The sequence below is a fragment of the Alligator sinensis genome, unplaced genomic scaffold (genome assembly GCF_000455745.1).
Source record: "Alligator sinensis unplaced genomic scaffold, ASM45574v1 scaffold559_2, whole genome shotgun sequence".
Classification (NCBI taxonomy): Eukaryota; Metazoa; Chordata; order Crocodylia; family Alligatoridae; genus Alligator; species Alligator sinensis.
The window spans coordinates 2,010,671-2,037,506 of NW_005842046.1; the positions used below are offsets into that span (position 1 = coordinate 2,010,671).

At 42.7% G+C, this 26,836-nt stretch overlaps 1 protein-coding gene across 27 annotated transcripts in view; it reads left to right on the top strand.

Annotated features, from left to right (window-relative positions):
- The first annotated feature begins 294 nt into the window (after nt 1-294).
- TCF7L2 (transcription factor 7 like 2) overlaps nt 295-26,836 on the top strand; it is a 204,109-nt gene continuing 177,567 nt past the window's right edge. For 8 of the 27 annotated variants that reach the window (XM_025203146.1, XM_025203153.1, XM_025203154.1 and 5 more), the window contains exon 1: nt 297-552. In XM_025203146.1, coding sequence (XP_025058931.1) covers nt 361-552 — 192 coding nt within the window. In that variant the 5' untranslated portion in view covers nt 297-360. Of the gene's footprint in view, nt 553-26,836 lie in introns of all 27 variants that reach the window. The other 19 variants (XM_025203155.1, XM_025203151.1, XM_025203152.1 and 16 more) reach the window with 4 other exon arrangements.

Here is a 26,836-nt window from a genome sequence, read left to right on the forward strand (position 1 = left end):
CGGCGGAGGGGACGATCTGGGGGCCAACGATGAACTGATCTCTTTCAAAGACGAAGGGGAGCAGGAGGAGAAGATCTCGGAGAACTCCTCGGCCGAGAGGGATTTAGCGGACGTCAAGTCCTCGCTGGTCAACGAGTCCGAAACGAATCAGAACAGCTCCTCGGACTCGGAGGTGAGCGGCCGGCTCGGCTCGGCTCGGCTCGGCGGGTTGGTTTGTTTGTTGCCACTTTGCAAAGTTGTTTGTTGCCACCTTGTAACTCGGCGCGTTTCCTTTTTCTCTCTCCCCTTCCCGGCCCCGGCCCGGCAGCGCGGCGCGGTGCGGTGCGGTGCGCCGGCCCCGGGGCTGCGGGCCCCTCGCTCATGAAAGTTTTGTTTCTCTCCCCGCTTTGCCCCTCTGTCTCCCTCTCTCTTCCCCCCGCCATGTTAGCTGCGAAAAGGCAAGATGGAGGGTTGTTTAAGGGCCCACCCTACCCCGGTTATCCCTTCATCATGATCCCCGACCTGACCAGCCCGTACCTCCCCAATGGGTCGCTGTCTCCGACTGCAAGAACAGTAAGTGCCTGCTTTTTTGTGTCTTGTTTTGTGCTTCCTTCTCCTGTCCCTTCCCAGAGGGGGGCTGGTGAGGATGGCACGTTTCCTTCCCCCCCCGCATGCCCCTGGCACCGCCAGAAACTTTTCCAAACTTTGCACAACGGGCCGGGTTGCCCTTCGCCATCTTCCTGCCTCCCTCCCCGCGGCTCTGCCCGCAGCCGGGCTCCCTCCCTCCCTCCCGGGCTGGGGGCTTTCTTTTCCCATCAGCTGAATCTCAGCGCCTGATTTTCCACCAAACTGCTCGTTGGCCGGGGTGGGGGGGATGTTTTCTCCTGCCCTCTCCAGTGCAGACTCGGTTTCTTTTTCCCCCTCCCCCCCAACACACACACACACACTTTTTTTTTTTTTCCTCCTCCTTTCCTCCCCCTTAACCCTTCCCTTGCTGCAGAAAGCTCCCTGGGTAGCTGATGGACTGTCTTAGCTTCAGTGAGACTTTGTTCCTTCTTTCGGTTTATCAAGACAAGGAACTTTTTGTTTTGTTGTGTTTTTATTTTTATTTTATTTTTTTTTTGGTTCATTCAAGCTGTCTTTGGCCTTTCACTTGTCTTGGGTTCAGCAATTTGTGCAGGGGAAATGTGGAGCCTGAAGTTTATTTCCACTTTTTGGGGGGGTTGGGGGGAGGGGGGAGCAGGAAGGTATTGACATTTCATTGCAAAGCAGCAGTCCAGGTTCTTTTCTTTAAAAGGAAAAGGATCAGCGATCCCAAGCCAAGCTCGCAGAAATAGCCCATCTTTGCCTGATCTAAATGACGCCCTGCTTTTTCAAATGTTTCCCAGGGGCACCTGAAGTCGTTCTTTCTCGGCTGGGGGGGTGCTACTTAGCTAAGTCCCGCCAGGAGTTGGAGCACAGGGTAGAATTGATTTTTTTTTTTTTTTTTAAATATATATAAGCAGAAATTGTCATCTTAAGAATACAAACCAACAACTCTCCACTTGAAAGCAGATCTTAAAAGCAGGGATTCTGCTGAAATTTTCCCCCTTTTGAGATGGGAGCGTGGATGAAAGATTAGATTTGCTGGGCAGCACGGGCAGAGTAGATGGGGTGTGTGTGTGTAGCCCAGGCAGTGGGGATCTGTTCAACTTTGGGGTATGATGAGGGGGAGGGGGGGGAAGCTTAGTTAGTCTCTTCTTCTCTTTCGATGTCGTGCGGTATGCTATACTGTGCTGTCTGCTCCGACAAAACACACATCAAGATGAACCTTTCTTTTTTTTTAATTATGAAAGTTAAATCCACGGGGAGTACAAAATGCTAAGAAGTGTTTTGTATGCGCTTGCTCAGCGTTGTCCTTCTGTATCTTTTAGGGGCTTTTCAATCTGAGGGTCCACTACCATCACCATGTGTCTATTTACGCACTTTTTTTTTTCCCCCTTCTCCTGCGGTAACACGAGAGAGCAATTTGCAAGAATAGATCTACTGTTCAGGAGACGTAGGATCTGTACTAATGGCTTAAGTCTTGGGCGACTTCAGTATCTCAGATCTACAAGTGTTTTAAAGCATTAAAATATTAAACATCAGGTCAGGTTTGTTTGCATTCAGTAAAGCAACAGTGGAGGCTCAGATTAGCAAATCTGCAGGAATGGGAATATGAAATAATGGTGTTTTTTTCTGGTTTTTCCCATCTTGAAGGATGTGGCAGTGTTGGTTTATTTTGGTTATCTTTTTAAGACTGCTTTTCAAGGTCTGTGATGTCTTGGACACTAGAAGAGGGGTGACTGCAGTTTGTAACTGTAATGAGCAGGGTGTGTGTGTGTGTGTGTGTGTGTGTGTGTGGAGGGGGATCAGAGGCTGAATGCATTATATTTTGCTCTGAATGTGAGTCCACATATGCATGTTTTAAATTCCAAATCTTGCAACCTTAGATTGAAGAGAGCCAAACGTTCCCTTCCAAAATAACTGTTCCAAATTATGACTCTCTTTAAAATAATTTCCCCATATTTAAAATGCATAGCAGTATTCCAAGAGTAGGACCACTGAAGGAACAGCTCTGCTATATTTCTGGGGGAGTTGTAATATATATATGTTGTTGGTTTTTTTTTTTTTTTCTTTTTTCTTTAAACATAAGACTCAGTTCCTTGTTACACTTATTTGCCATGCTTCTCTTGCTGTGCAGTAAAAAGATAGGGATCATTCACTGGTTACCTTTTAATGGAAATATTCTTTTCTTACTTTGGACCCCCCTGCCCCCATTAAAAAACAAAAGCCTCCATAGGAATGTTGTATTTGTATGAATTAAAGGTTCTGTATAAAAGATTACATGTTGTTTTATTGCTGACATAGCAGGTGGCCTTGTAGTGTTATCAGATGGATGCTAGAAGGATATTTCCACACTCAATAGGCTATTTTATTATTTGCACATTCAAGCTCCACAAACCCTTTAATATCTTATTAACCTTCCCCCCCCTCCCTACATTCTGTATATATACATGTTTGCTTGGAACATAATAAAGGCTGGAAAAAATGAAGTTCATCATTTAGGCCTGAAAGCAGAATAGTATAAAGATTAAGCGGGATAAATTGCTGTCTGTCATGCTGTTCTAGGTGTATTCTTGACATCCTAGCTTTGCATCTCAGACAAGCTAGTTCCTCCCCCCCCCTCCTGGTTTTTAACACAACTTGGAAAGGTATCGAACATTGTGCATGATTATTAATTGGAATTAAGAGAAAACGTGCACTGTGTCGATTTGCCTGTGCTGCAATATTTAAGTTCTAAGACTGTAAAAGGTGATACAGATATATAGGCATCATTTCCCCCCTCCCTTTTTTTTTCTTCTGTGGCATCCGGAGGCTTGTGTGTGTGTATGGGGGGGGGTTCCCCCCTGATTCAATTTCCTCCCCTCTTTTTAGTCCCTTTGTCTTGTTTTTGGATTGGTTTTAGAAGAATTCTTGTTACTTGCAAATGTACCTGCAGCTGTTTGTTCTGGGAAGGGCAAACTCCCAGGAACAGTGTTTTCTTCTCTGTTGTAGGGATATAAAGAATTACCAAGTATCGTTAAATCTGCTTATGATGAATAATGCATTATGTCAAGAATAGTGCTTTAATTGCCAAAGACTCCATAAAGCTTGATAGTAATAATTTTACTTTAAAAGATAAAGATTTTCAGCATAATGTTAATTTTACCTTTGATAGAGTAATGCGAATGGCTTTTAAGACTAGATCTGTATTAACTAGAGATCTAGTCAAATAGTCCTGAAGTAACGTAGCTGCGAAGCTCTGTCAGATACACTGGCAGAAGGACTGTGGTGTCTGCCTATTAGGGATCATAAAGGAAATTATTTTTCAGTTCCGAATTTACAAAAGGGAGAAGTAGTGTATTTTATTCCCATCTCTAAATTTAGAGTATGGTTAATGGTTCCACCCAGCAGATAGAAATATTTTTGTCGTTGAGAACCGTTTGCCAGGTCTTTCTAATTTTCTATGCTGTTGCATCTTCTTTGCTCTAAAGTGTTTGTTTTCCAAGTGAGAATTTGTTCCCCGATTGCACAAATAAGCTTGTATTCAATGCTGAAGATGGCATGTTTGGAATACCTAAATACGAGAGTCGCCCCCTCGCTAAGGTTTTATGTTCAGGAAAAGAAACTTTTTTTAAATTGACTTGGAAAATGGATGTTTCTCTTTATCTCCTGAATCAAACAACATAATCCTTTCTAATACAAAAGCTGTAGATAGTGGAGTGTGAAGGGTTAATGGTGGTCCCTTTCTTTTTTTTTCTTTCCTCCCTCCAATTGTTTTGACAACACTTTTCAAAGTGTGACATTCCAAGCCCCTGCAATACAATGTAATATTACTGTAATTACACAGGTCATTACATTCTAAATAGAGAACAATAAAATGCTTATCGCACTGAAAAAGAACAGGTGTTCTTGCCCTTCTTTGGTATTTATGCTAATTGTTTTTCATCTCCTTTAGAAATATTTAGGGCCAGCACGTTAAATTTTAGCCTCGATTCGACAGCATTAATTCTTTGCTAATCTTTATGGTTGAGGTTTAATGTCTGCAATATGGATTATAGTATTAGCATCCACCAACTAGTTTAATAATGTAGATATAACTTAATATGTCAGCACTTTAGTGCTTTAAGATGCATGGCTTTTCAGTGAAGTGCATTATTCATTCTTTCTTTTATTTCTCCCCCCCGCCCCCACCGTTAGTAGACATGCTTTTAATATACTTTTTGGGTATAGAAACAAGCTATTAAATAAGAATTTAGGATCCTCTGGCATCAATCAAATTGTAAAACTTTGGAATGGTTTAAGTAGGTGAATCACTCTGCTACACCGGCAAGGAGTCTGGGTTCTGTTAACTTCATTTCTGTAAAGGATCCCAAATTTCTGTGATAAGGTTTCATTATAGAGAACATGCAGCATTTTCTTGAAATGGTTGGGCAGTGAGCTTCTCTTGGGGGACTATGAAAAATAGTTACAGCAAAGTTTTGTGTTTCTGGAACCTTGCAAAACAATATAATGCAGTACTGTTACTTGAGTGTACAGGATAATTGCAGTACTGCACTTCATTAAAAATAATATTTGCTTTGGAAATTGAACATTTTAATAGGCACACCAGTGGCTGATTTGTACTTTAAAAAATTACAGTAGATGCCTTTCCAGGTTTTGAATGCATTCATACATTAAATGCTATTTTTGCACCCCCCTGCCCCTTCCTGCCAACCACTTTTTTGTTTTTTTTGTTTAAGCACAAAAATGTATGTCGATTTGTCAGGTGAAGGAGAAAATAAATAGCATAGTTTTCATTTGACCCTGTCAGCCAGGATATAGGTAAAAGTATTTCAGTTTTGTCAGGCTTTCAATACTGGGCCCCAAAATCAGATTAAAAATGTGGTGTAGAGAAAGGACAGCTGCAGATTTTTTGTGTGGACGTGTGTTTCTGTACCATGACTAAAACTCTGAGGACCTTTTCCCAGCTGTCTGGGAGTTATGTGGAAGTTGGATTATATTGGCAGTTAAGCATGAGACAACCTGGATTTAGCAAATGCTCTCCTACACAGGAAGTAATATTGGGGGAAGGGAAAAGATTCTTCTTCAGACACTAGAGCAGGCAAGAAATTATATGCTGCTTTCCTCAGCCCTCTTTCTCCCCCGCCCATCTTAAGAGTTGCCCAAAACATTTGCAAATGTAGTAGATATAATTTTCTTTCTCAGGGTTGGTAGGTGAAATTGGATCTATTATCACTCCCCCCCTCCTAACTGTTGTGGGAACTTTTGTTTGCGGTGTGCATAAGGTTCGGGAGAAATTTCGAGTGGTGTGCATGCATTTCCTTAGCTATTGAATTATTGCAAAGATGCAAGTAAGCTTTAACTTTGCCTTGTAATTGGGCACATTTGTGAAGGAAATGGTTAATTTTACAACCAAAGGCAAACTTGCACCTCGACAGGTCTGCTGAAAGAAATGTGCCACAGTCATTTGCTGGCAGGCAGCACAGGGTCATAAATCCACAGGGTTTATTTACAGCCTATAACACTTATGAATGTTAAGATATTTGACGCCACGCTGGCCTTATAATATCCAAGGTCCACAGACACTGGCAGTGGGTCAAATTTCTTTCACTAATTATAAGCAATGAGAGATGGGGGAGTGGGGGAAGAGATGGAAATCAGGAAAACCCCCAAAAGCTAAGAATATTGCCCCCCTCCTCTTAACTGCTGGTGTGTTTGCGCTTTGGTGCAGGATATTAAGCTTTATAATTAACACTTGCACTACTGAAAAACGTCGAGAGCAGTTCTACACGGTGCAAACCACCCCAAAAAATACTATAGCCTATGCCCCTTCTGGATACATTGACAGCATTGTACACTGCATCTAGACACCAACCCCACCAAATATTTCCCAGAATACTTAAGGAAACCGGATACCTGGAACTGCCATTTAATTTATTGATGTACCACTGAGCTGGGAAAAATACCACACGCCAACAGAAATGTGCAAGTTGAATTCATTTTGGAAATGTGTGCATTAGCCTGACTTTTGGTGGGGGGGGGAACTTTTCCTGAAAAAGCAAAACTGTGCATAGCAGTTTGTTCCAAAAGTAGCAATGTCTACAACAGTTGGTTGGAAAAAGTCTTGTACTCTCCAAAAAGGAAAAATCTGGGTTGGTGGGGTGAAAAGTGTGTGTTGTGGAGGTAGAGGGGAAAATGCATTAAGGAGAAGAAAATTGGTATCCGGGGGGAGTGTTGGAGGATCCAGGGGGAGTCGTTGAATGACTAGGAAAAAATGTTTAAAGTGCAAGGAGATCTCTTCGAAACTTGGAAAAAAAGCCCATATATTTGAATGGACATTCGAAGGGGATGCTGGGGATCTAAGTGTCAGGAAAGTCTTGGGGGGCCCAGGGAAAGACATTGCTTCTCTCAGCTCGCTCTTGATTAAACAGGCTTTTTAAGAACAGACCGTCACAATGGTAGTGCTTCTCTCTAGGCTGGAGGTGTCTGTACTTGTGCAGGCTAGGCTTGTGTGAGTGTGTGCAAACATGGGGAATCAGATATGCCTAGGTATAACTCCAGCTCTCATTTCCTTTACTAGTTTCTTGATTTCGCTATTCCTGTACTGCCACGCTTGGATCCCAGCGACTAATTGAAGGGGCAAACAGACAGGGGTGGGGGGAGGAGGAGAAGTCTCCCCCGACTCTCCCATATGGTTCTCTTCTACAAAGCGCATAAATCCTGATTTGTACAAATATGAGTGGCTGTCATTCTCGACTTGCCTCCAAAATAAATGTGCAGGCCATTTAGGTGAAGGTTTTATGCATTTTCCTAATCAGTGGAATGCTGTAGCTTATTAGCCTCCAGGGATCAATGCGAATCCCTTAACACCACATTAAAAAAGTGGTGTGGTAGTACCTTTTTAACAGGTTGGCAACAATGATGTTCTTTTATTTCCCAAGATACTTCGCCCTTTCCCTGCTTCCATCTGATTCCTTGTGGGCAGTTCAGTCTGTTGTATTTTTTTTCTTCTTCTTTTGTTTGTCCTCGTGTTGAATAGTTTTAAAATGGCAGCCTTTATTCTTCTTGGGGTCATAGGCAGGCAACTGGGCTGTGCCGAACGAGTTAAGTTGCTAGCTAAAGTTTGGCTTTGCAAAACTAAATTCGAGGCCTGGTAGGCATTAGCAGGGCACAGCACATTTACAGAGCTTAATTAGTACGAACTGTAATTGTTCATGGTCTGCCAGAAGGAGTAATGTTCAGGAAAAGTGGAGTCGTTCTTTTGCAGTCTTCAGTTTTAAAACGATAAATCACTTGCATATTTGTGCAGTGATTCAAATGGAGCTGAGACCTCTCCATCTCAACATGTGGTAAATTGTAAAGTCAATGAATTGCAGATGTAGGGTACAGCGAGATTCTCGAAGAAAATGCAGAATGAATGGAAAAGAGTGACGCTATAAATATTTACCGAGGAGATAACTGGGTTTCTGCTTGCTGTGCCAATTATGATGCATTAAAGATATTAGTAATTTTGTTTGAATCTATTTATTTTAAATTTCCTTCAACTAAATAAAAAGGGTACCATTTTACTTGATGTGTTTTAAGTAGTGCTGAATAACAATGGGTTTCCTATGGAAACGCACATGATGGCCATATTAATACAAATTAATTCATTATGAGGAGTGCTATATAGCGGTTCCTAAATTAATTAATAATGATGGGAGACTTTAAAGTGTTGCTGCCCCAACTTTTTAATGAGACCTAGTGTGGTAAAGATGTCTTGGAGAAATAATGGGGACATCATAGGGTTTATTCAGTCAGGGTCTCCACCAACTTTAGCAACACTTTCAAGGTGCATCTTCATGCCTGACATTTGCTTTTGAATAAAGAGAACAAACATCAGTCTCATATTATTATGAAGCTTATGTTCCCTGGTCCTGATTCAAGGACCACTAAAGTGACTGGAAATGCTCCCATTGATTACAAAAGGCTTTGCATCTGGCTCTAATGGCTCCTTCACCTACACCAAACTTCCCAATAGCGATAAGGTATCAATTTACCCTTCCTATAGCTCCTGTTACCGACTTCATTACTCTAAAAAAAAAACCACAAAACAACCCCACAAAAAATCCCCTGCTTAAATTTAAATAAGGGCTGATTGTGCCACAGTTTTACATCCAAAACTCCTAATTCACGAGGTTTGGAGGATGCAGACTGTGTTTGACGCTGTTGCATGTCAATACTGCTTTTCCAATGTGAGTAGGCGGATTTGTATGGAAGTTGTAAAAGTTAATGATTGTTCTCTGACTCGCACGCTGCTGGTTTCAGCAAAGCAAAATGAATGACAGAAATTATATGGGACAAGTAGGACTTGGCAAGGGGGAAAAATGTTTGTGTTGTTAAAATGTTTTTGCTGTTTGCTCAAGGAAGTGCAAAGATGAGAGGAGAGGAGATCTGTGGATAGTTTCTCTTTGTTGTTAGATGCATAGGGTGCTGCGTTCTTGCAGGCATATGGTCAGACATTTAAAGCAATTTCTTAGATGACGGTCCACGTGGACGCAGAAGATCCCATGGCAATTTAATTGAAATCGGAAAGGGATCATTCTGGTGCCCTGGCTATCTGTTTTCCCCACTCGGTAAAACAGGGTTGAATGCCAAAGGCTCTGTGGGAAGGACTGGTGAATGAGTAACGGATGCCATATTTAACTGCACAGCTCCTCCACTGCCAGCATCTAACTTGCTGCTTTGGAAAGCTCTTTCGAGTGCCTCTGGTATAAAACAAAATCCACTTCCGCTTTTAAATGCGATGGTGATGCCCTATAGCAGACCTGCTGAAACAAAAGGAATTCTCCAAAAATGGATCGGACCAAAAATATTGCCAATTATATCACTTTTTTGGCATGTAGCGTTGTACATGTTGATATCTTAGAAACAAACTAACGTCTTCCCATTTTAAGCAACGCAAACAGCCACAGAAAGGGTGGCCTGTTCTCTCCAGTCCATCCAAGCTCCCAGGGGACTCTACAGGCAGTTTCAGATCAATTGCTTAATGCTCTGGCCCTTTCTATACTAGAGACAAAGCACCTCATTTTAAACTGGCACGTTTCCCTAAACAAGTCACCTCTTAAACTAATCGTAACGCTTCCTTAAATTGGTTTAACTCGAGTCAGCAGTGAACCAATATAAACAAAGGTAACGCTAGTTTTAGAGCACGTCTATTCAGCAATTTCCTCTCCCTTGATTTAATCAGCTTTAAACTTGATTGATTTAATTCATACCCAAGTCACTTGACTGGTAGGGACATGGTCTGGCACTTGCATTTGAACAGTTGCGTTGGTCAACTTGCAGCCTCAGCCAACACCTACTGAAATGTCCTTTTTAATAGTATAATGTTCACTGGTATAAAGTGCCTATGAGAACTGTGATTTTTGAATGATTATCTCAGAAGAGTAAGATGGCAGCTGACCTGGCTATCTTTTCTGTTGTCTTTGGGACGGGGAGAAGAGATTCTTTTCTCTGTGTGTCTGCTAGATGAATGAGTTTATGGCTCTGCCTCTGGCTGCCAAGTTACTCGGGTTTGGTTTTTATTTTTAAAACTAAGCCCTTCAAGTTTACCTCTGTCCCTTCTGTTGCTCTGCCCACCCCCCCACCCCTTTTGGATAAAGTAGCTTAAAATTTGCATGCATTTATGCAAGACCGAGAAGGGTTTGAGAGCAATAAAGCCTTTTATAGGAGCTAGTCAAGAAAATAACTTTGGCAATAGCTAAGAAGTAGCTGCATTAAAAAAAAAAAAAAAAAAAAGCAAGCCAAACCCCAGAACAAACCTCATTACAGAGAATATTTTGCCTTCATGCAGATAAAGATCTTCGTAATCCACAGACCATCAAAGAATGCCTAATTTGCATGTTTATTTTTAGTATATTTTTGCATTGAAAGCCACTTGCTCACTTGCTGCAGTTAAGCATGCTTTGTATTTCAGTTCAATACTTTTTTTTTAAATCTGTTGTCTGTGTAAACTAGAACAAAAGTGGAGCCGGTTGATTGAAAATGGAATTTTGGGATATCCACAGCTTCAATAATGTATTCATAATGTGATTATCTGGCTGGTTACATGCGCACATCTTTGTATATGTATGTGATATATATTATTCTACTGCATATACTTTTGGTTATCAGGTGTCCGTTCAAATTTAATTGACAACATGAGATTCCTGTGGTTACTTCCCTGCACAGACTGCCTTGGGGCTCTACAGGGTTTGTGGGAAGAAAAGCCTCGACAAGTTTCCATTAAGCTCTGAATCGGGCAATTGGAAAAAAGGAGAATGAAACGAGCTGAAAAGAGGGACAAGTTGTTAGTGTTGCATTCTGTGCTTGGAACGAGAAACCTCTTTTAGACGAGAGTGGTTCTCAGGCCAAGAATTTCAAACTCGCAGAGAAACCTGTCCAGAGCACAAAAGTTGTTTGAACGGGGTGCGGGATTGTCACAGTAATTAGAGCAATCTCCGTTTACTGAGTGGCAGCCTTTATAAAGGACAGGGGATAAAAGGTTCAAATTCATCTTTCTCCCTCTGATTCACTTTTGATGAACTGCTTCTGTGTATGTATGTGTATATGAAGGAGTGTGTGTGTGGCCACATTTTCAACTACTCATCATTAAATTGTCCTTGTTTTATGTGAACAAGGAGTTGATTTTTTTTTTTTTCCTCCCCCCCGCCCCCCCCCCCCGTTTTTTCCCCCCCCCCCCCCCCCCCCCCCCAGTGATCATTGCAGACATTTTTGCTTTCTTTTATTTGTATTCTAATTCACTACTAGAGTGAAACTCGGTGACATTTGTTTTTTGCTATGTTTTTAGGAAAATAAAAACGCTTTTTTTCTCAGTAAATATACAGCATTTTAGATTGCATCCTCACTCCTCAAATGTCCTATTGGGTTTAACATGTGGCAGCAAGGGCTGTTTGCATGAATTAAGATTATAGAGGTAGACCATTTACATTTTATCCCCTTGCCAGTGTTGGGTCAATCCTGCGGTAGTGAAGCTGGCTAGAGTTTTGCCTCTCTTTGGGAGAAGGATCTGGCTCAGAGACAGCCTGAGGTTGGATCTTGCGAACAAGCCTAACTTTTAAAAAATCATAACAGTGGCTGTTTTGTCTTGCATGTCTTACATCCATGTCTAAAGGGCTCGCAGTCCAGGCCCTGTGGGGTCAGACACTGTACGTACGTATGTACGTACACACACACACACACACACACACACACACTGAATGAATAGCTATTCACCAATGGGGGTGCTGTTAGCAGTAAGAAAAGATTAAGGATAACAGGCTTTCAAAAGTGTCTAAATGATGGACTTAGGCTCCATAGTCCATTGAGGACATGTCTGCACAACCTCTCTCATGACACCCGAGTCTCCCAGTAAGAAAACCAGCCCTGCCCACTCCCACTCGGGCACGCGGAGGCTGGCAGTTGTCTGGGAGCAGCCCTGAGCCTGCATCCAGCCTCACTCACTTTGGGGGAGTCGGGATAGCGGTGCTGGGGGCAGGGAGGGAGGCGCTCGGGGCCACCCCGAGCAGTCTGCTCTGCTAATGGCCAGTCTGGTGGGAGCGAATGGGCAGGGCTTGTTCTCTTGGCATCGGATCCGTGTTTGGGAGGGAAGCTGTACAGGCGTGAAGTTAGGCACTTGTGTCCCAGGAGGACTTATGCTTCTAAATCACTTGGGTGTGCTCCAGTTACTTTTTTTTTTTTTTCTTAAATACCAAATGTATTCATTGTGTCTCAGTTCTTGTTTTACTTGTAGTTATTCCTGATTCTGAGCGTCAGTAAAGTTTAGGGTTTCTTTTTTTTTTTCTTTTTTTTTTCCTTTTTAAGGCAGGATTTGCTATTAGTCTTGAGCATCTTGGGGTAAGGAACTTTTCTAATCTACCCATTGACGTGAGGCTTTTCAGTGCTGTATAAATGACAGTTCAGTATTGCCCCCAAATGCACAGATCAAGGGGACTTTTCGCACACAAACCTTTGCCCTGTTTTGCGATGCTGCTTTCCAGCCCTTCCTCCACACTGCATGGGGCAGAGGGTGAAGGCTAGCCAGGCTTGGTGAGGGCAGTGGGCAGAGCTAAGTGGATACCATATTTTTTCCCTTCTCCCCCTCTCCATTTCTGGTCATATGCAGACCCTCCCAGAAAGAAAGGGTATCACTTCTTCCCATGGTGAATATTCTTGGATGCCTTGGCCACCCTTGCATATCTCCAGTGAGAAACTCCACTGAAGTCAGCTGAATCCTCACATCATTAAGAGCTGTAGGCCTGGGCTCTTGAGGTGTTGGCTTTCTTCAGTCTTGGACCCAGATCAGATCCAAAGCCCAGTCATGCTTAGCGGCGGGAAAAATACTTTGCAGTGAAATCCAGAATTTCACTTTTTTCATATTTTATTGCAGATTCTGAATGTGTCCATTTCCCCCCCAAAAGAAAGTAGCTGATGTACGCAGTTTTTTTTTTTCCCAAGCAAAAAAGTCATCTTCTGTTGGAAAGGAACCAGTTTTTAGGCCAATGTTTGCCATTTCTTAGCAAAAACTAGGGTTTTTTGGGGTTTTTTACTAAGTTGACATTTTTCTATGGGCATTTGCTCGCACTACATAAACAGCCACTTGGCCTAAACTGCGAATCCCTCCAAGCAATCATTGGCCTTGTTCATTTTTTTTTTTTTTTTTTTTTTTTTTTTTTTTTTTTTTGCAGAGTTCTGTCCATTTGCGTGTATGATAATATAGATACATTGGATGGGATTACATTTTTTGCTTGTTTTGTGTTTTTTTTTTTTTAATACTTCTGATGTAAGATATGGGCAAATGTAATGTTCTCTTGGTGGTCCTGGTGAAAACTGTCGCTTGCTCACACTGTCACGGCGTGTAGTAGGATGTGTTGCTGCAATTACAAAAGACCACATGGAAGAAAATGGGTAGTTTATGAAGCGTCTGGCATCCTGAAAGAGCACTCGGTATGCATGGGACGAAAAACATGGAATTGATTAGGACATGCCTATTGCAGTTACTGGGCTCTGCATTTCTTTCTCTGCTCCATTCCTTGTACTTTTTTAATTTGATACTGTCTCAGCCATCACGTGTCTTCAGTAACCTATGTAGGAGTGTAATTCCACATCAATCAAATTGTTATGTCACTGCTATTTTATATTTGCTCATCAAATAGCCTTCCCTTTACTCCGTTTTGGTGACCGTGTTATCCATAGCAACAACAGGCAGTTTGTGCATCTCTAATCAATGCCAAGGCTGCAGTTCAATGCTGGGGTGTAAGGCAAGGAGGAAGCTGTCTTCTATGAATACGTTGTTTGAGACGTGGTTGTGTAGTTTGTGACAACTGAAAGTCTTTTATTTGATTTTTTTTTTTATAGTTCTTTGTTTGGTTGTGAAGCACGTGTAAAAAGCCTGTAAAAGCAGCTGGCAGTCCAGGTGGGCAATGGGTCACGCATTCCCCAGCATCCAGTTGCATTGCTTTAGTGCTCAGCATTTTCTCAGTCTTACTTCTCTTCTTGTCTTGAGGTTCTTCTAACATGGGGTGATAAGCAGGTGCTTCTCTTCCAGAAAATTCATCTTGGTCCCAAAATAAAGACGAGGGTGGTCTAGGGAAGTAGAAGACTGAAGGGGACACCATGGAGGACAAAGAGCCACGTAATTAAATTGTCGGTATGAAATGATAGCTGTGTGTTATGATGTAACTGTTACATCTGATACACCTAGAACAATAAAAGTGTAAGAAAACTGTTCCAGCTTTTAGCTAGTTTCCACGAGGGTTAAAGTTACAGAGTTTTAGTTCACTTGTATCGGTACAGGAGAGTGCAGGCATAACCGTCCTGTTGTAACAAGCATGCTTTGGAGTGGCAGTTCCCTCTTTCCTCCAAAAGTGGTTAGACTTAATGTCTGTCCACTAGACAGACATTAATAGATACAGAGGACAAGGGACACCTGTTTGTCTCTCTCTCCCTCTCTCTGACTTCCTGAAATGAAGTTGAAAGCACAGTTCTTCGCTGAAGAGCAGAGGTAATTAGGTTTTGTTTTCACATTGCTGTTTCTATTGCAAAATCTATTGTGTACTTTCAACCTCTGTTTGCTTCTGGAAGTTTAGGCACTTAAATACCTTCCGAAATCTGGCCCTCGTTTTTTCCAGCTGCTCTCACCTGTTTAGCAGCAAAGGACTAGTGCCACGATGGGAGAGCAAATTGGATTCTGTTCTTCCCTTTTCAGCTGAATTCCAGGTTTAGAGCCCGTCTTGCACCTGTGCAAAACTCTAGCTGTCATGGGGTCATGCAGGTGTCACTGAGGTCAGGGTTAGGGGGTCTCATTACTGGGTGGGGGGTGAGAGAGAGAGAATTTGACTTACTTTTTCAGATCTCTGATTGGAACTTGCCTGGTTGCAGGGGGAGAGAACAAGGAAACCTCTTTTTTCATAGAAACTGAATGCATTTGAAAGGGAAATTGAAAGAAAATGAACATTAGAAACCGCTCATACCTCTGTACTGTTTTTCCTTAGTTAATTTAATGATGCACCGAGCAAAGACGAGGCTAAAAACTCTTGTCATGTGATTATCTCAATAATTTAGATTTGTTGTTGAATGAATCCTCTGTTCCAACTTCCTAACAGAAGTCCCAGAGTCAAATCATGCTCCGAAGCCAGTGGGTTCGCATTAGATTTACTTTAGTGAAACCAAGCGGAGAATTGGCCACAATATGTTCTCCACGGAGGTCAATAGCTGGTCTCTCTGGGTGTGTCCAGACGAGAGTGCCCATGCATTTCCCTGGGGACAAATAGCAGGGGCAATAGTTGTGCTGCTGCTACTTGTCCCCATGGGACACTTGTGCATACGTGCTCTGGCGCGTGGCAAGTTGCCCTGGGTGGAGTAGGGGAGGCTGGGGTCAGCACCTGGGCTTGCCCCTGCAGCTCTACCTGGAGCCCTGGGGACTTCTTGGGGCTCCAGCAGTGCCAATCCGGCGCACAAAGCCCAGCTGGCAGCTGGAGCATAGCTCTGGCCAGCTAGGTTTCAGTTTCGGGCAGCGAACGCTGCCGCCACGTGTGCCGCCCTGCTTTTTTTCAAGCATGGGGTTTCTTGATATTGGGATCTCCCGGTGTCAAAAAAACCCCTGTTGCGCTGCAAATTAGCAGCACAGTGAACGCCTGCACGTGGCGCGTGTGGTTTGCAGTGCTGCAGACGGGTCTGCGCTGCTGAACAATAGGGAAGCAGAAGACTGAAGGGGACACCACGGAGGACAAAGAGCCACGTAACTAAATTGTCGGTATGAAACGATAGCTGTGTGTGTTATTGTGTAACTGTTACATCTGATACACTTAGAGCAATGCAAGTGTAAGAAAACTGTTCCAGCTTTTAGCTAGTTTCCACAAGGGTTAAAGTTACAGAGTTTTAGTTCCCACCTACAACTGCTCATCTGGACGTGCCCCTTGGATCCTAATGACTGGCTGAGTCCCATTTCATTGCCTTAGATCCAAAGAGACTTAAAAATATAAACAATGTGCTTTTGGCTAATGGTGGGGGAAAATCATATCCCAAAGTATCCAGCATAGGTGTTTCAGCAGGCTTTGTGGAGGTCTAGTGTCTGATGCTACTTCAGAGATGAAGTTTCCATTAAATGAGATGGAGAGTGATACAACAACCCCCCTTAAGAATGTAAATCCAGACTTACTAAAGCAAGAAAAGTTGGGGGGTTTTGGGGTTTTTTGTTTTTTTTTAAGTTTTAGATTCCTAATATACCTTGTTTTATTTTTGTTCTATTGGACTATAGTATCATATAGGTTTATGTAACTGTATTCATGAACATGGAGCCATGAGTCACATTTGTCCCAGGGCCAACTTGGTTAAAGGCCAAAGGAATTACATCAGGGATATATTAATTAAAAAAAATAAATTTAAGCTTGGCTGCCAGTCTCACAGGTGATCATATTATCCTTCGTTCAGTATCACCTCTTCCCAGCTCCTCCTGACTCCTGCCAGACTGTAAACTCCTCGAGGAAGGGTCGCTATCTTTAACTGTTATCTAACATACTAATCACATCGGAGGTGCTATGTAGTTTGGAAATAGTAATAAGCAGAGTTGATCAAATGATTCTTTGCAAATAAGCTATCAGCTCAGTTAATCTTTATTTTGGATGTTTGGTGGTTTTTCCTGCTCAGGAACTAATTTTGACTGTTGCAAACAGATTGTTTGCTCACTCTCTCTCTCTCTCTCTCTCTCTCTCTCTCTCTCTTTCATATGGTGTCAGATATCAACTTCCAAATCTACGAGCCACTGTCTGGTATTATCGCTCAGTGTGTGGATTCTGTCTGCCTCTGGGCATTTGTAAGGTTCATAAAATTGTAAAGATTGGTAAAGATTGTCAGATATCAACTTCCAAATCTACGAGCCACTGTCTGGTATTATCGCTCAGTGTGTGGATTCTGTCTGCCTCTGGGCATTTGTAAGGTTCATAAAATTGTAAAGATTGGTAAAGATTTGTAAAAAAAAAATACTTCTGAGTGTTTGCTGATTAGTTTATGCAAAAGAAAAAAAGAAACTCCTATAGCCCAGGGTTGTTCACAAGCCGTTTGCTCGTCTTTGAGTGATTGCTCACCTGAGTAGCATGGTGACTGTAAATAAGTGTAGTAAATAGTGACCCCCCACAGTGTATGTGCATGAATGTGCTTGTTTGCATGTGAATGTGGGTATTCAGATGAAGGACAGCCATCCTCCGAACAGTCTCATGAAACCCATCTGTCTCAATGCTGTTATTGTAAAGGTGGATAATAAAGATAAAAAATGTGTGTCGTCATACACAAGTGTGTGTGTGTGTGTGTGTGTGTGTGTGTGAAAACTACTTATTATCAGATTAGCGTTAATAATTTGATCTTCTGAAAATATGCATCCCATCTTTTGTTTACGAATTTTATACTAGCCCCCACCCCACAAAATGAGGTTGCACTGAGACGGTATACATAACATGGAAAATGGAGCTATTTCCTGATGCTTTATATAGAATCCATTGCCACACTACATTGCAGACTGCTGGGATGGCTTTGTTCCTAGCACATGGACTTAGTTAATGACTATATTGTTTTGTGATCTTGCAGTTGCTGCCTTGCATGTGCAACTCCCACTGAAGCCAATAGGAGCTTTGTGAGCAAAAGGACTGAATGCTAGGACCTTGATATCTTGTGTCTACTGGAATTTATTTTGCAGCACTACAGACTCCTAGTGTAGAGCTGCTGCAGGCCTGGGTGTGTAAATGGCACTTGGGTTCCACCTCCATTTTACACTGGTGTAGCTTGTCTGTTGTGGCTGAAGTTAGGCATTGTACTCTTGCAGCCGCATAGCCTAGCATACAGTTCCTTTGATGTTTACAGGCCTTGGCCATTTTTTAGGCTCATGTCAGCATGTTTGATAAACCACAAAATCCAATTTAGATTGGTTTCAGTGGGGCCATTTCCAGTGAGCAACTCCTAGAGCAGTGATCCTCAACCGGGGTGCTGCAGCACCCTGGTGTGATGCCAGATCCTTTGAAGGGTACCACAAGGTGTGAGAAGATAAGCAGAAAAGTGCAGGTTTCAGCTTTTCCCAGACTGGCCGATTTCCCCCTCTGCCACCGCCTGACCCTTCTGCAAGGAGATAAGCCTTGTAATATATGTTAGGGTTTGAAACTGGGTGCCAGTCAGTTCACATATAAAGTGGGGCCGTGAGTCCACAGAGGGGTGTCAAAAAGCTTGAGAACCACTGCCCTAGAGTGTTATCGTCCCTGGTCCCGATACAAGTGCTGGGCTGTGTACGAAGGCATCCTAAACCTGCATCAGGGCCAGAGCAGTGATACTACATTTAGGTGGAGCTGAGCTCCTTGACTGCTCTGAGAAAAACACAGAATTTGGTCCTAGCAAGTGGTGAAGATGGAGGGAGCAATATTGGGGTGTGAAGTTGCATCTCAAAATGATAAAGTTGAATGCTTTTACAACTTGAAGAGAGGATGACAACTTTATTTAGTCCAGATTTTTAAATTTTGTTTTAAAAACAACTCTTTCTCTGTAATTTGAGACCAATAGCAAAGTTTCCATATATATATATTTTTAATGGAACAACCACAGTAATGCCTTAAAATCCTCCTTTTCAAGAATAGGGAAGTTGGCAGGAGAATTGGATCTAAAGTACAGCAAAGTTAATATATAAATTATATTATATTTTTAGCCAGCTTTTTTATATAGCTGGCTGAAAAAAAGCAAAAATTTATGTTAATGGTGAAGAATACATTCAGTTTTAAAAGTTTTGTTCTTCTGTTCTTAATAATTCAGCTCATGATCTTTCAAGGTGACTTTTAGGGAGACTTAATGGTAAAATCAAAAGTGCCTCGGTTGCAAAATTACTTTCACTTCAAATTTTGCTAGAAAACCTTGGTATCTTTTGTGCATCCAAGATCTTGGTGTATGTACCAAAAGTCCAGCTACTGGAACTAGGTACTTGATATTTTAAGGAAACCTGACTGTCTCTGTTATGGAAAATTGCTCAGCTTTTTAATTCTCTGTATACCTTATACAGATAGCTAGATAGATATACTCCATGGATTCCTTTAAGCCATGTGGTTCTCAACATTTTTTTTGTACCACGACCCATTTGTAAACATTGATTGGCCAGCCCCAGCCCTCCAGTATGTTGGAGCCCCCCCAGCAGCCCCTTGCAGGCTGAGACTCTTAACAGCCTGCAAGGGGAAAGCTATGGTTTTCCCCATTTTTCTCCTTTAAAGAATGCATTTTTAAAGTTGTTTGATCCATTTTTTTTTTTAATTTTGTTTGTAACCCTTTCATATATTCTTGCCACCCAAGTTTGGGTTGCACCCATGGGTTGAGAAATGATGTTTTAAGCCACCTGTTACTAAATAGGTCATTTGAAGATACTTGTAGCAGGGTGGAGTACATTACAAAGCATATTGCTCAGAAATCCAAAACCATTAATATTCCTCCATGAACAGGTAGCATTGTTCTCCCAGCTTGTGTTTGCTAAGGCTTGATGCCCATGTGGGCAAACAAGAGACATTTGTTAGATATACAGAGCTACAGTGCCTTAAGTATTGATTCCCTCTGAATCCTTGATAGGCTTGAGTCCCTAGTCCAACGTAGCCAAATGTCCTCCAGCTATAATTTAGAGTTATCATCAGAGTGTGGCACCAAGGCGGAATAGGGAGGGAAGAGTATAATCCCCCCCCCCCCGCCCCCCCCCCCGCCCCCTTCCCCGAATATTTGCATTGTGCAATGCACGTGGGTAGCTAATTGTGGTTTGATGCTGGCTGGCATTGTCTTTGCTACAGCGGAGAGCACCTGATTCTGTTCCTGGCACGCCTGTAAAAGTCCATTTGCACAATACTGTGTGCCACCTTTTCCTGAATAGTTTGGATGTTTGGATTTCCAGTCGGCACTGTGGTCAGCCCATTGCAATGGAGAGCTCTACTTGAGGGAAGGGGATGCCATCTGAGGTTCCCTTTGGTAGGCGCTTCCATTGCCCTTTGGTCCCCTTGAAGAAACGTTGGGTTTAACCCGTTCAATTGCTATGGATCTCCAGTGAATGGCCATAGGTTGACAAGTCCTACATAAGGAGGCTCTACATAAAGGGGCACGTTGCCTACAATCCATATCACCCCCACCTCTCAATGCTCATGTCCCCTGGCTCCACCCCAGTCTAAGAACAGATCTCAAGCCTGGCAAGTTGGGTACAGCATTGCAGAAGTGGCAGATTCTTCCTCTGAACTTTTCACCTTCTCTGCCTGCCAAACTCATTCCACATTCAGTGGGGATCCTCTGTGAAAGTATCTTGAGGAACGTTAGGACCCACGCTATTTAAATATGGTCAGTGGTAATCTAATCGGTCATTACCCCCTGCTGGGTTCCTAATCTGTATCCTAAAATAACCCTTAGTAGCATGACCCTGGACATCAGATGTGACGCTTCCCCTGGTTTAATCGTCTGTATGCAGCCCATGTCTAATGTTTATATGAGTGTCATCAGAAAGAATCTATAGATGTATCCATGCTTTTTATAAGAGCATGACACAACATCACTTTCTATATTTGTCTCTTGGCTTCTTGACATCCGCCTCGCTGCCTTACTTTCAATTTTGAAATGGTAAAAAGCAGCTTGGATTTGCCAATTCTTGTTTAAATAAGCACAAATTTCCACACTCAGAATTTTACAAACAATCCTAAATGACCTGTTTTAAGGATATATGATCAGTAGTTGAGGGGTTTTTTGTTGTTGTTGTTGTTGTTCCTCTCTCTTCCCTTTTGTTGCTTTAACCTACAGATGATTCAGAAGGATAACAAACCAAGGATGGATTTTAATGGCTCCATCCACAGATAAATATAGAGCATGGGGTGGTATGAATATTTTATTGGCATAGTTTTGGGCTGGCCATGTTGTTTACAAATGGTGAATCTACCAGTGAGTTTGTGCAGACCACAGTCAATGAGAGCCAGTAGGATATTTTACCATGTCTGGGATATCAACCCTTTTTTAAATACCTTTCTTTCTTTTCTTTTTCCCCCTTCTTTTATTCCACTGATTTATTTACTTTTTTTTTGGTAATATTTTTGGTACCAGCCACCTTTGCAGCCAAGCTATCTTTTGGGGCTATATAGAAAACTACAGTGAGACAGCACTAATGTATATATTTAAAATTTTTCTTGGGTGTGCTGTCGTGGTAGGAGGATATTGCACTTTGAGGGGCTGAGAGATTGCAAAACCCTGCAGCTAGATGGAAATACTGGAACTTCATACACCTAGACGGATGTGGCTTCTAACTCCCCGGGCTTTAAAACTTTTTCACCACTGTAGGAGTGCTAGAACTAGTGTAACTTAAAAATCCCTGTTGTGTAGTTGTGGGGAAGAAGGAAATGCCGATTTTTAGAATGGGTTTAAACAAGGCAAAACAAAATCCTAGAGTACAGTGGCCATTTCCAAGCCATTCAGGGATTTTATGGTGGTAGTCCCAGCTGAAATGGATTACAGAGTTCAGGCAAGAAGGCCAAAGGTGCAGCATAAATATAGTTTGCAGAAATATATTCACTTTTCTTCTGTGGATGTCATGACTATGTATGCAACCTAAAAATAGTTATTGAGCAGTGTCGCTAAATATTTAATGCCATGGATGGAGTGACCTGGGAGAGAGGGTGTGAGGCTATTTCAGTTATAATCGATGAGTCTGAGCCATTGACTTCACTGCCTTTAAGTAGGTGGGTGTGTGGGAGGTGGGAAGTTCACCAGTGCAGTATTCATTTTCTTTGCTCAGTTGGCTTTGTTGACGTGCACTTCAGTCTCCACCACCTTTGTTACTTCATTTATTGTCTTAATCCAAATGGGTGTTTAACAGCACTGCACCTAAGAAATTTTACAAGCAGCCTTAGGAATTCATTGTGTAAAAAGCATTTTGCAGTGGTTTCTGGAAGTGCTGAACTCACAGAGCACATGGGTAGCTCAGCAGTCAGTCCACATAGGAGTGGCAGAGGAGAGGGGAGGCTAAATCGCTGGGTATTACCCATTTGTGGCCTGACTAGCTTTTCAATGTATTTGTATTGGATAATCAGTAGCAATAGAAATCCCCTTGCCTGATCACTATGAAAACGCCTTACTTGAGAAATAAATGATAAAACAATTATGTCTGGTTAATAAAGAAGGGTAGGCATGTGCACTCATGTATGCTCTGCTAAATTTTTGGCACCCCATTTAGGAAGCAAAATCACCTGGCTTCCTCTAGAAGCAGCTGGTGTGTTAATATTTGATTTCTGTGGTGCCGAGATTCTACCAGCCACCCCCATTTTTGGTACTCTGCAGTCCCATGAAATGGGGTGATGTTATTCCGAATCCAATGACATAGATCCTTGAGCAGAGGCCATCAGCTGTATGAGCAAAGAGATGCCTGTAGTTTTGGGTTAGTCCCTCTGCCAGATATTTTAGAAGCAACATTTGATAGGGCCGCCTTTGGAAATGATGTTGATATCCCACATCAAGAAATGGGGGTACTTTTGGGATAGTCTGGAAACTTCTGGGCCTTTTAAGAGCAATGTGGTAGATATCTTCCCTGTACCACCTTTGCAGAAAGCTTCCTTCCCATGGGTAACTGGTGCTGCCTTAGTTGTGGGGGGGGGCACATGCCCCCCCCCCCCAGTGACCAGTCAGCGAATGGTGGGGGGTCTCCCCGTGGCCGATCGCATCAACTAGGGGGGGTCCCCCCACGGCCAATCACAAGACAGTCAGTTGCTGCAGCCGCTTCTGGGAGCCCAACTATGCTCTACCCCCTGGCTGGCGCTTGCAGGGGGGGCGCTGGCGCTCCTGCCTGCCCCCCCCCAGCGTGGCCAGTCAGGGGGTGCACCACCTATGCATCTCCACTGTTCCTTCCCTTATCTTCTTGGTGTATACAGCCTGAAATTCATTGTATGCAGCTGCTATGAACATAGCAGCCCACTGCGTTTTGACCTGTTTCTCACCTTTCTGAAAAGTTGTTTAGAGCGCAACCTTTGGCATGGTCTAGAATGCCAGGTGTCCTAAGGAGTCAGGAGCCAGATTTATATCCATATTGTCTGTTAAGAGGGACCAGGGCATCCGACTGGAGTAGAAAAAGCTTGGTATAGGCAGCTTCTCATGTCGCGTCTCCAGATACAACAGCTGATTTGCAATGGAGCTGCCCGGATGCACTTGGATGCAAAGGCCCGAGGATGTATTGTTCTACTTGGCCTCAAGGCTTTACACTGGTTATTGGTGACATCTGAGACTTATTAAATTATTATAAAAAAGCACTTATTAGTCTCTTATCTCAGCTCCTGCTCTCTGCCGTGTTTTGTTGAACCAGTATCTAACATGCTGTCGATGCTGGTCTTCTGCTTATGCCAGAACGTCAACCCGACACCTATGTCCTATGGCTGGAACCGTGCCCGCTCCATGAGATCATTTCAAGGGGAGCGCAAGCCTTCTTTGTTAAGGAATTTTGACCAGAGCACAGGCTCCCTGTTCCCTATCAGTCCAAGGAGATCTGCGGTTTTCTTTTAGGCTGTATATAAGAAATCGAAACTAAAACCCCTTTCCCATTGTTTTGTTTTTTTATGATTTTCTTGGAAGCTTGCTGTTTTGTTTCTTTTGTTGTGGTATTTTAAGTGGCTGCGGGGAGGTCGGAAGGGTGAGTTGGTGTTTTAATAGGAGGCTCTCAATCTTTCCTGCACCTACTCTGATAATTATTAGGTTACGTTGCTCTTATTTTACTCCTGCCTGCACTCGGCTCCATACTGTTAGGCGACCAGACTTCACGCAACTTATAAATAAATATTTATGATTTTAAGTGATGATTGACGGAGAGGGCATTTCCTGGCTGTTAATGACTGGCTGGAAGAGTTGAAACCCTCAGGCTGTTAGGTGCCAGGAAATGCCCAAACGCAGAAGTCATTATTACTCTTTTATGCCGTGACCCCTGCCCTTCCCTCCTTTGCAGTCCTGACCCTCTTTCTCGCACCAATTTGACAAAAAAGAAGCAAACTTATTAGAAAAATAAGCAAACAAAAGATTTCTCAGTCCAACCCCCTCCCTCCCCCCACCAAGGCATTAAACTGATGGGTTCAGTACTTTGTCTTGTTGGAAACCCAACCTTGAAACATTTACCTATGCTTATTTATATAGTAGTAGACCCTATAGTAGACTCACTATAGTCTTTAGTGAGTCTACTTGCATTAGTATTAGTTGTAAGATCAGTACCTAAATTTTCCTTGTGTCTTGTTATTTCCCCACCTCGGTGTGTAATGTTTGGTCCTGGTTGATTGGAAAGAGCACTGGACTGGGAGTCAGGAAAGCTGCAGCCTGTTCCTGGCTCTGCCACTGATGGCTGGGGAAAAAGTTTCTTAGGGCAATATGAACAGGCTCAGATGCATAGCCCGTGGCGGTTTTCGGAGCTGGTGCTTGGCTGCGCCCGAGTTGTCTGAAAGCACAAGAGCTTACGAACTTGAAAGGGGTGTGAGATCATGGTCAGTGGCATGAGTTCCCAACCGTTTGTTCAGAAGAGCCCAATAGCCCTCTTGCAGTGATCAGCCTTTAACACGGGAGATGGGAAAATGAACTTACAGTTGCTAGGTGTTGATTGATCTAGGTTGTGAGATACTTGAGCTTTATTACCGGATGGCGTGAATTGGTGATGTTCCCCTGAAGATGGTGCTGATTCACATCGGCTCAGCATCAGGCCGTTTCATCGATCAACTATACATACAGTCATGGGGCTGCACAACAAGTTGTTATTAAAAGTGAACATGTAAAGGAAAAAGATTTATTTTGGGGTGAAGCAGACCAAGACAAAGGTGTTTGGAAAATTTTAAATTACCTTGTGGGTTGCCTTGAATATAGCTCTGTGTTTACGTTGTTGATCATTTCCTAGAAATGAAAAGCAAGTACAGTTACCAACAGGGAAGGAGGGCACCATTTTTCAGGTTACATAAGACACCGTATCTCTTTCATCTACACAGCAGCTGGCTATTAGTTCAACGTTGGATGCTCCCCCCTCCTCAGTATTTGATAGGGCAGGATAGAAAATAAGTTGGTATATGTCAGTATGTGTATCACTTTCAGTATTGAGTAGAAATCTTCTTCCATGTATAATAAAGCCCTTTATAGAGGCAGAGGGACTTCCTTTGACTAGTAATTTCTTTATTTTTTTGGTGTTACCTCTCCGGCTCAGGGAGCTATTCTTGAGAGAATATTATCAATGTCCCCAGTAATGTTAAAAGTTTAATTTTACACCAATATTTTTATTTATTTCTCCATGCCTTGCAGAATCTCTCCTTGTAAAAAGCTGCCTCTCATTTTAAACCGAGGAGCTAGATACCCCAGAAGGAATGACAATCGTTGATGCACGGTGTTTTGTTAATTGATTATGCAGCGGGTGACAGCATGATTTGGGGAATTTGTTCAAAAGAAAATATTTTTCTCTTATTAAAAAGCAAACATTTTTTTTGAAAATTACATCATTGCAACCTGTTTGCTATCTCTATTTTTAGCTCAGCTTTGTAACTAGTCCAATGCCTCCTTGGTAGATCACGTTGTGTGTGGGAGAGAAGGGCAGGGAAGGAACTGAACTGAACTGAACAACTGGTATTTCTGGGTGTGGGGTTAGTCTCGCAGTCCCATGTGCACACAGTCATTTGAATATTAAAGCTCCTTTCACTGTGCCTGGGAGATTTTGGCCAGTTGGCAAAATATAGGGCACTTGTGCCATTTCTAAAATGACGAATGCTCTTTCATGAGCTTGTCTGCAAATGCTTTTGAAGCTGGTGGCGTGGTGTAGTGTCAGGAGCTTGTCCCTAGTAGATGGAGCTGCTGGGTTTTATTCCTAGCCTCGTTTGCCACAGGGAAAATAAACCCCCGTGCCATGATTTTTAAGGCAGTCACTAATTCTGGGTGAATTCTGGGTGGTTTTGGGTGCCCATCTTGAGACACCTTTGTTTTTACTGTCAGCAGTAGCGACCCCCCAGAGTCTTGATTTAAGTTACCGTGACTGTGCATGTTCAGTGTATATGAAAATCGGACTGTGTCATGAGCACTTACAACCCGAATTTGGATCTCATCGGGCCTGGAGAGAGGATTTTTACCTACCTCAGAAGGGTTGCTGCATTAAAAAAGATTTTTTTTTAGCGGGTCTTTCAAGCTTGCAATGCCCCGCAAGTGTTAAGTATTTGTTGTTGTTATCGAACGTCGGCGAAGAGGAGCAGGCAAAAATTCTTGAGCTGTTTGTCATTAGCTTCGATGCAACCAAATGCAAGAATGTCCTCCGCCATGCAGCTGTCTGCCTATAGGCTCCTTTTACACAAGCATTTGCCAGCCTCTCGCTAGAGGATAGGACAGTCTTGCGTCAACAGAGTTTCAGCTTTTTCAGTAACCGTTGCTGATGATTGAAATTGAAGAGTTGTAAGCACAATTCATCTTGGCGAACAGAGAGCACCGGGTGTGAGCAGCGCTGACTAGGACCAGACAGTGACATACGGGCCGTCATCAAACTAATTGTTGTTTGAATTACCTGTTATGATCCGATGACAAATCTGCTTCGCTCCTGCCACTGGAGCAGAAAATGTAGCTTGAATTGGCGTGATGTTAGCAAGTGTAAACTGTACTTCAACAAGATGGATAAACCCAATTATGGGGCAGACCTGTAGAGAGAAAATCCATTTAAATCTCGTAATGTTAAGCAGAGCTGTGTTTAATTCATTTGGACCAATTTGGGAATGATGTATGAGTGTTGGCGAACATTAGTCAAAGGGGGAACAGC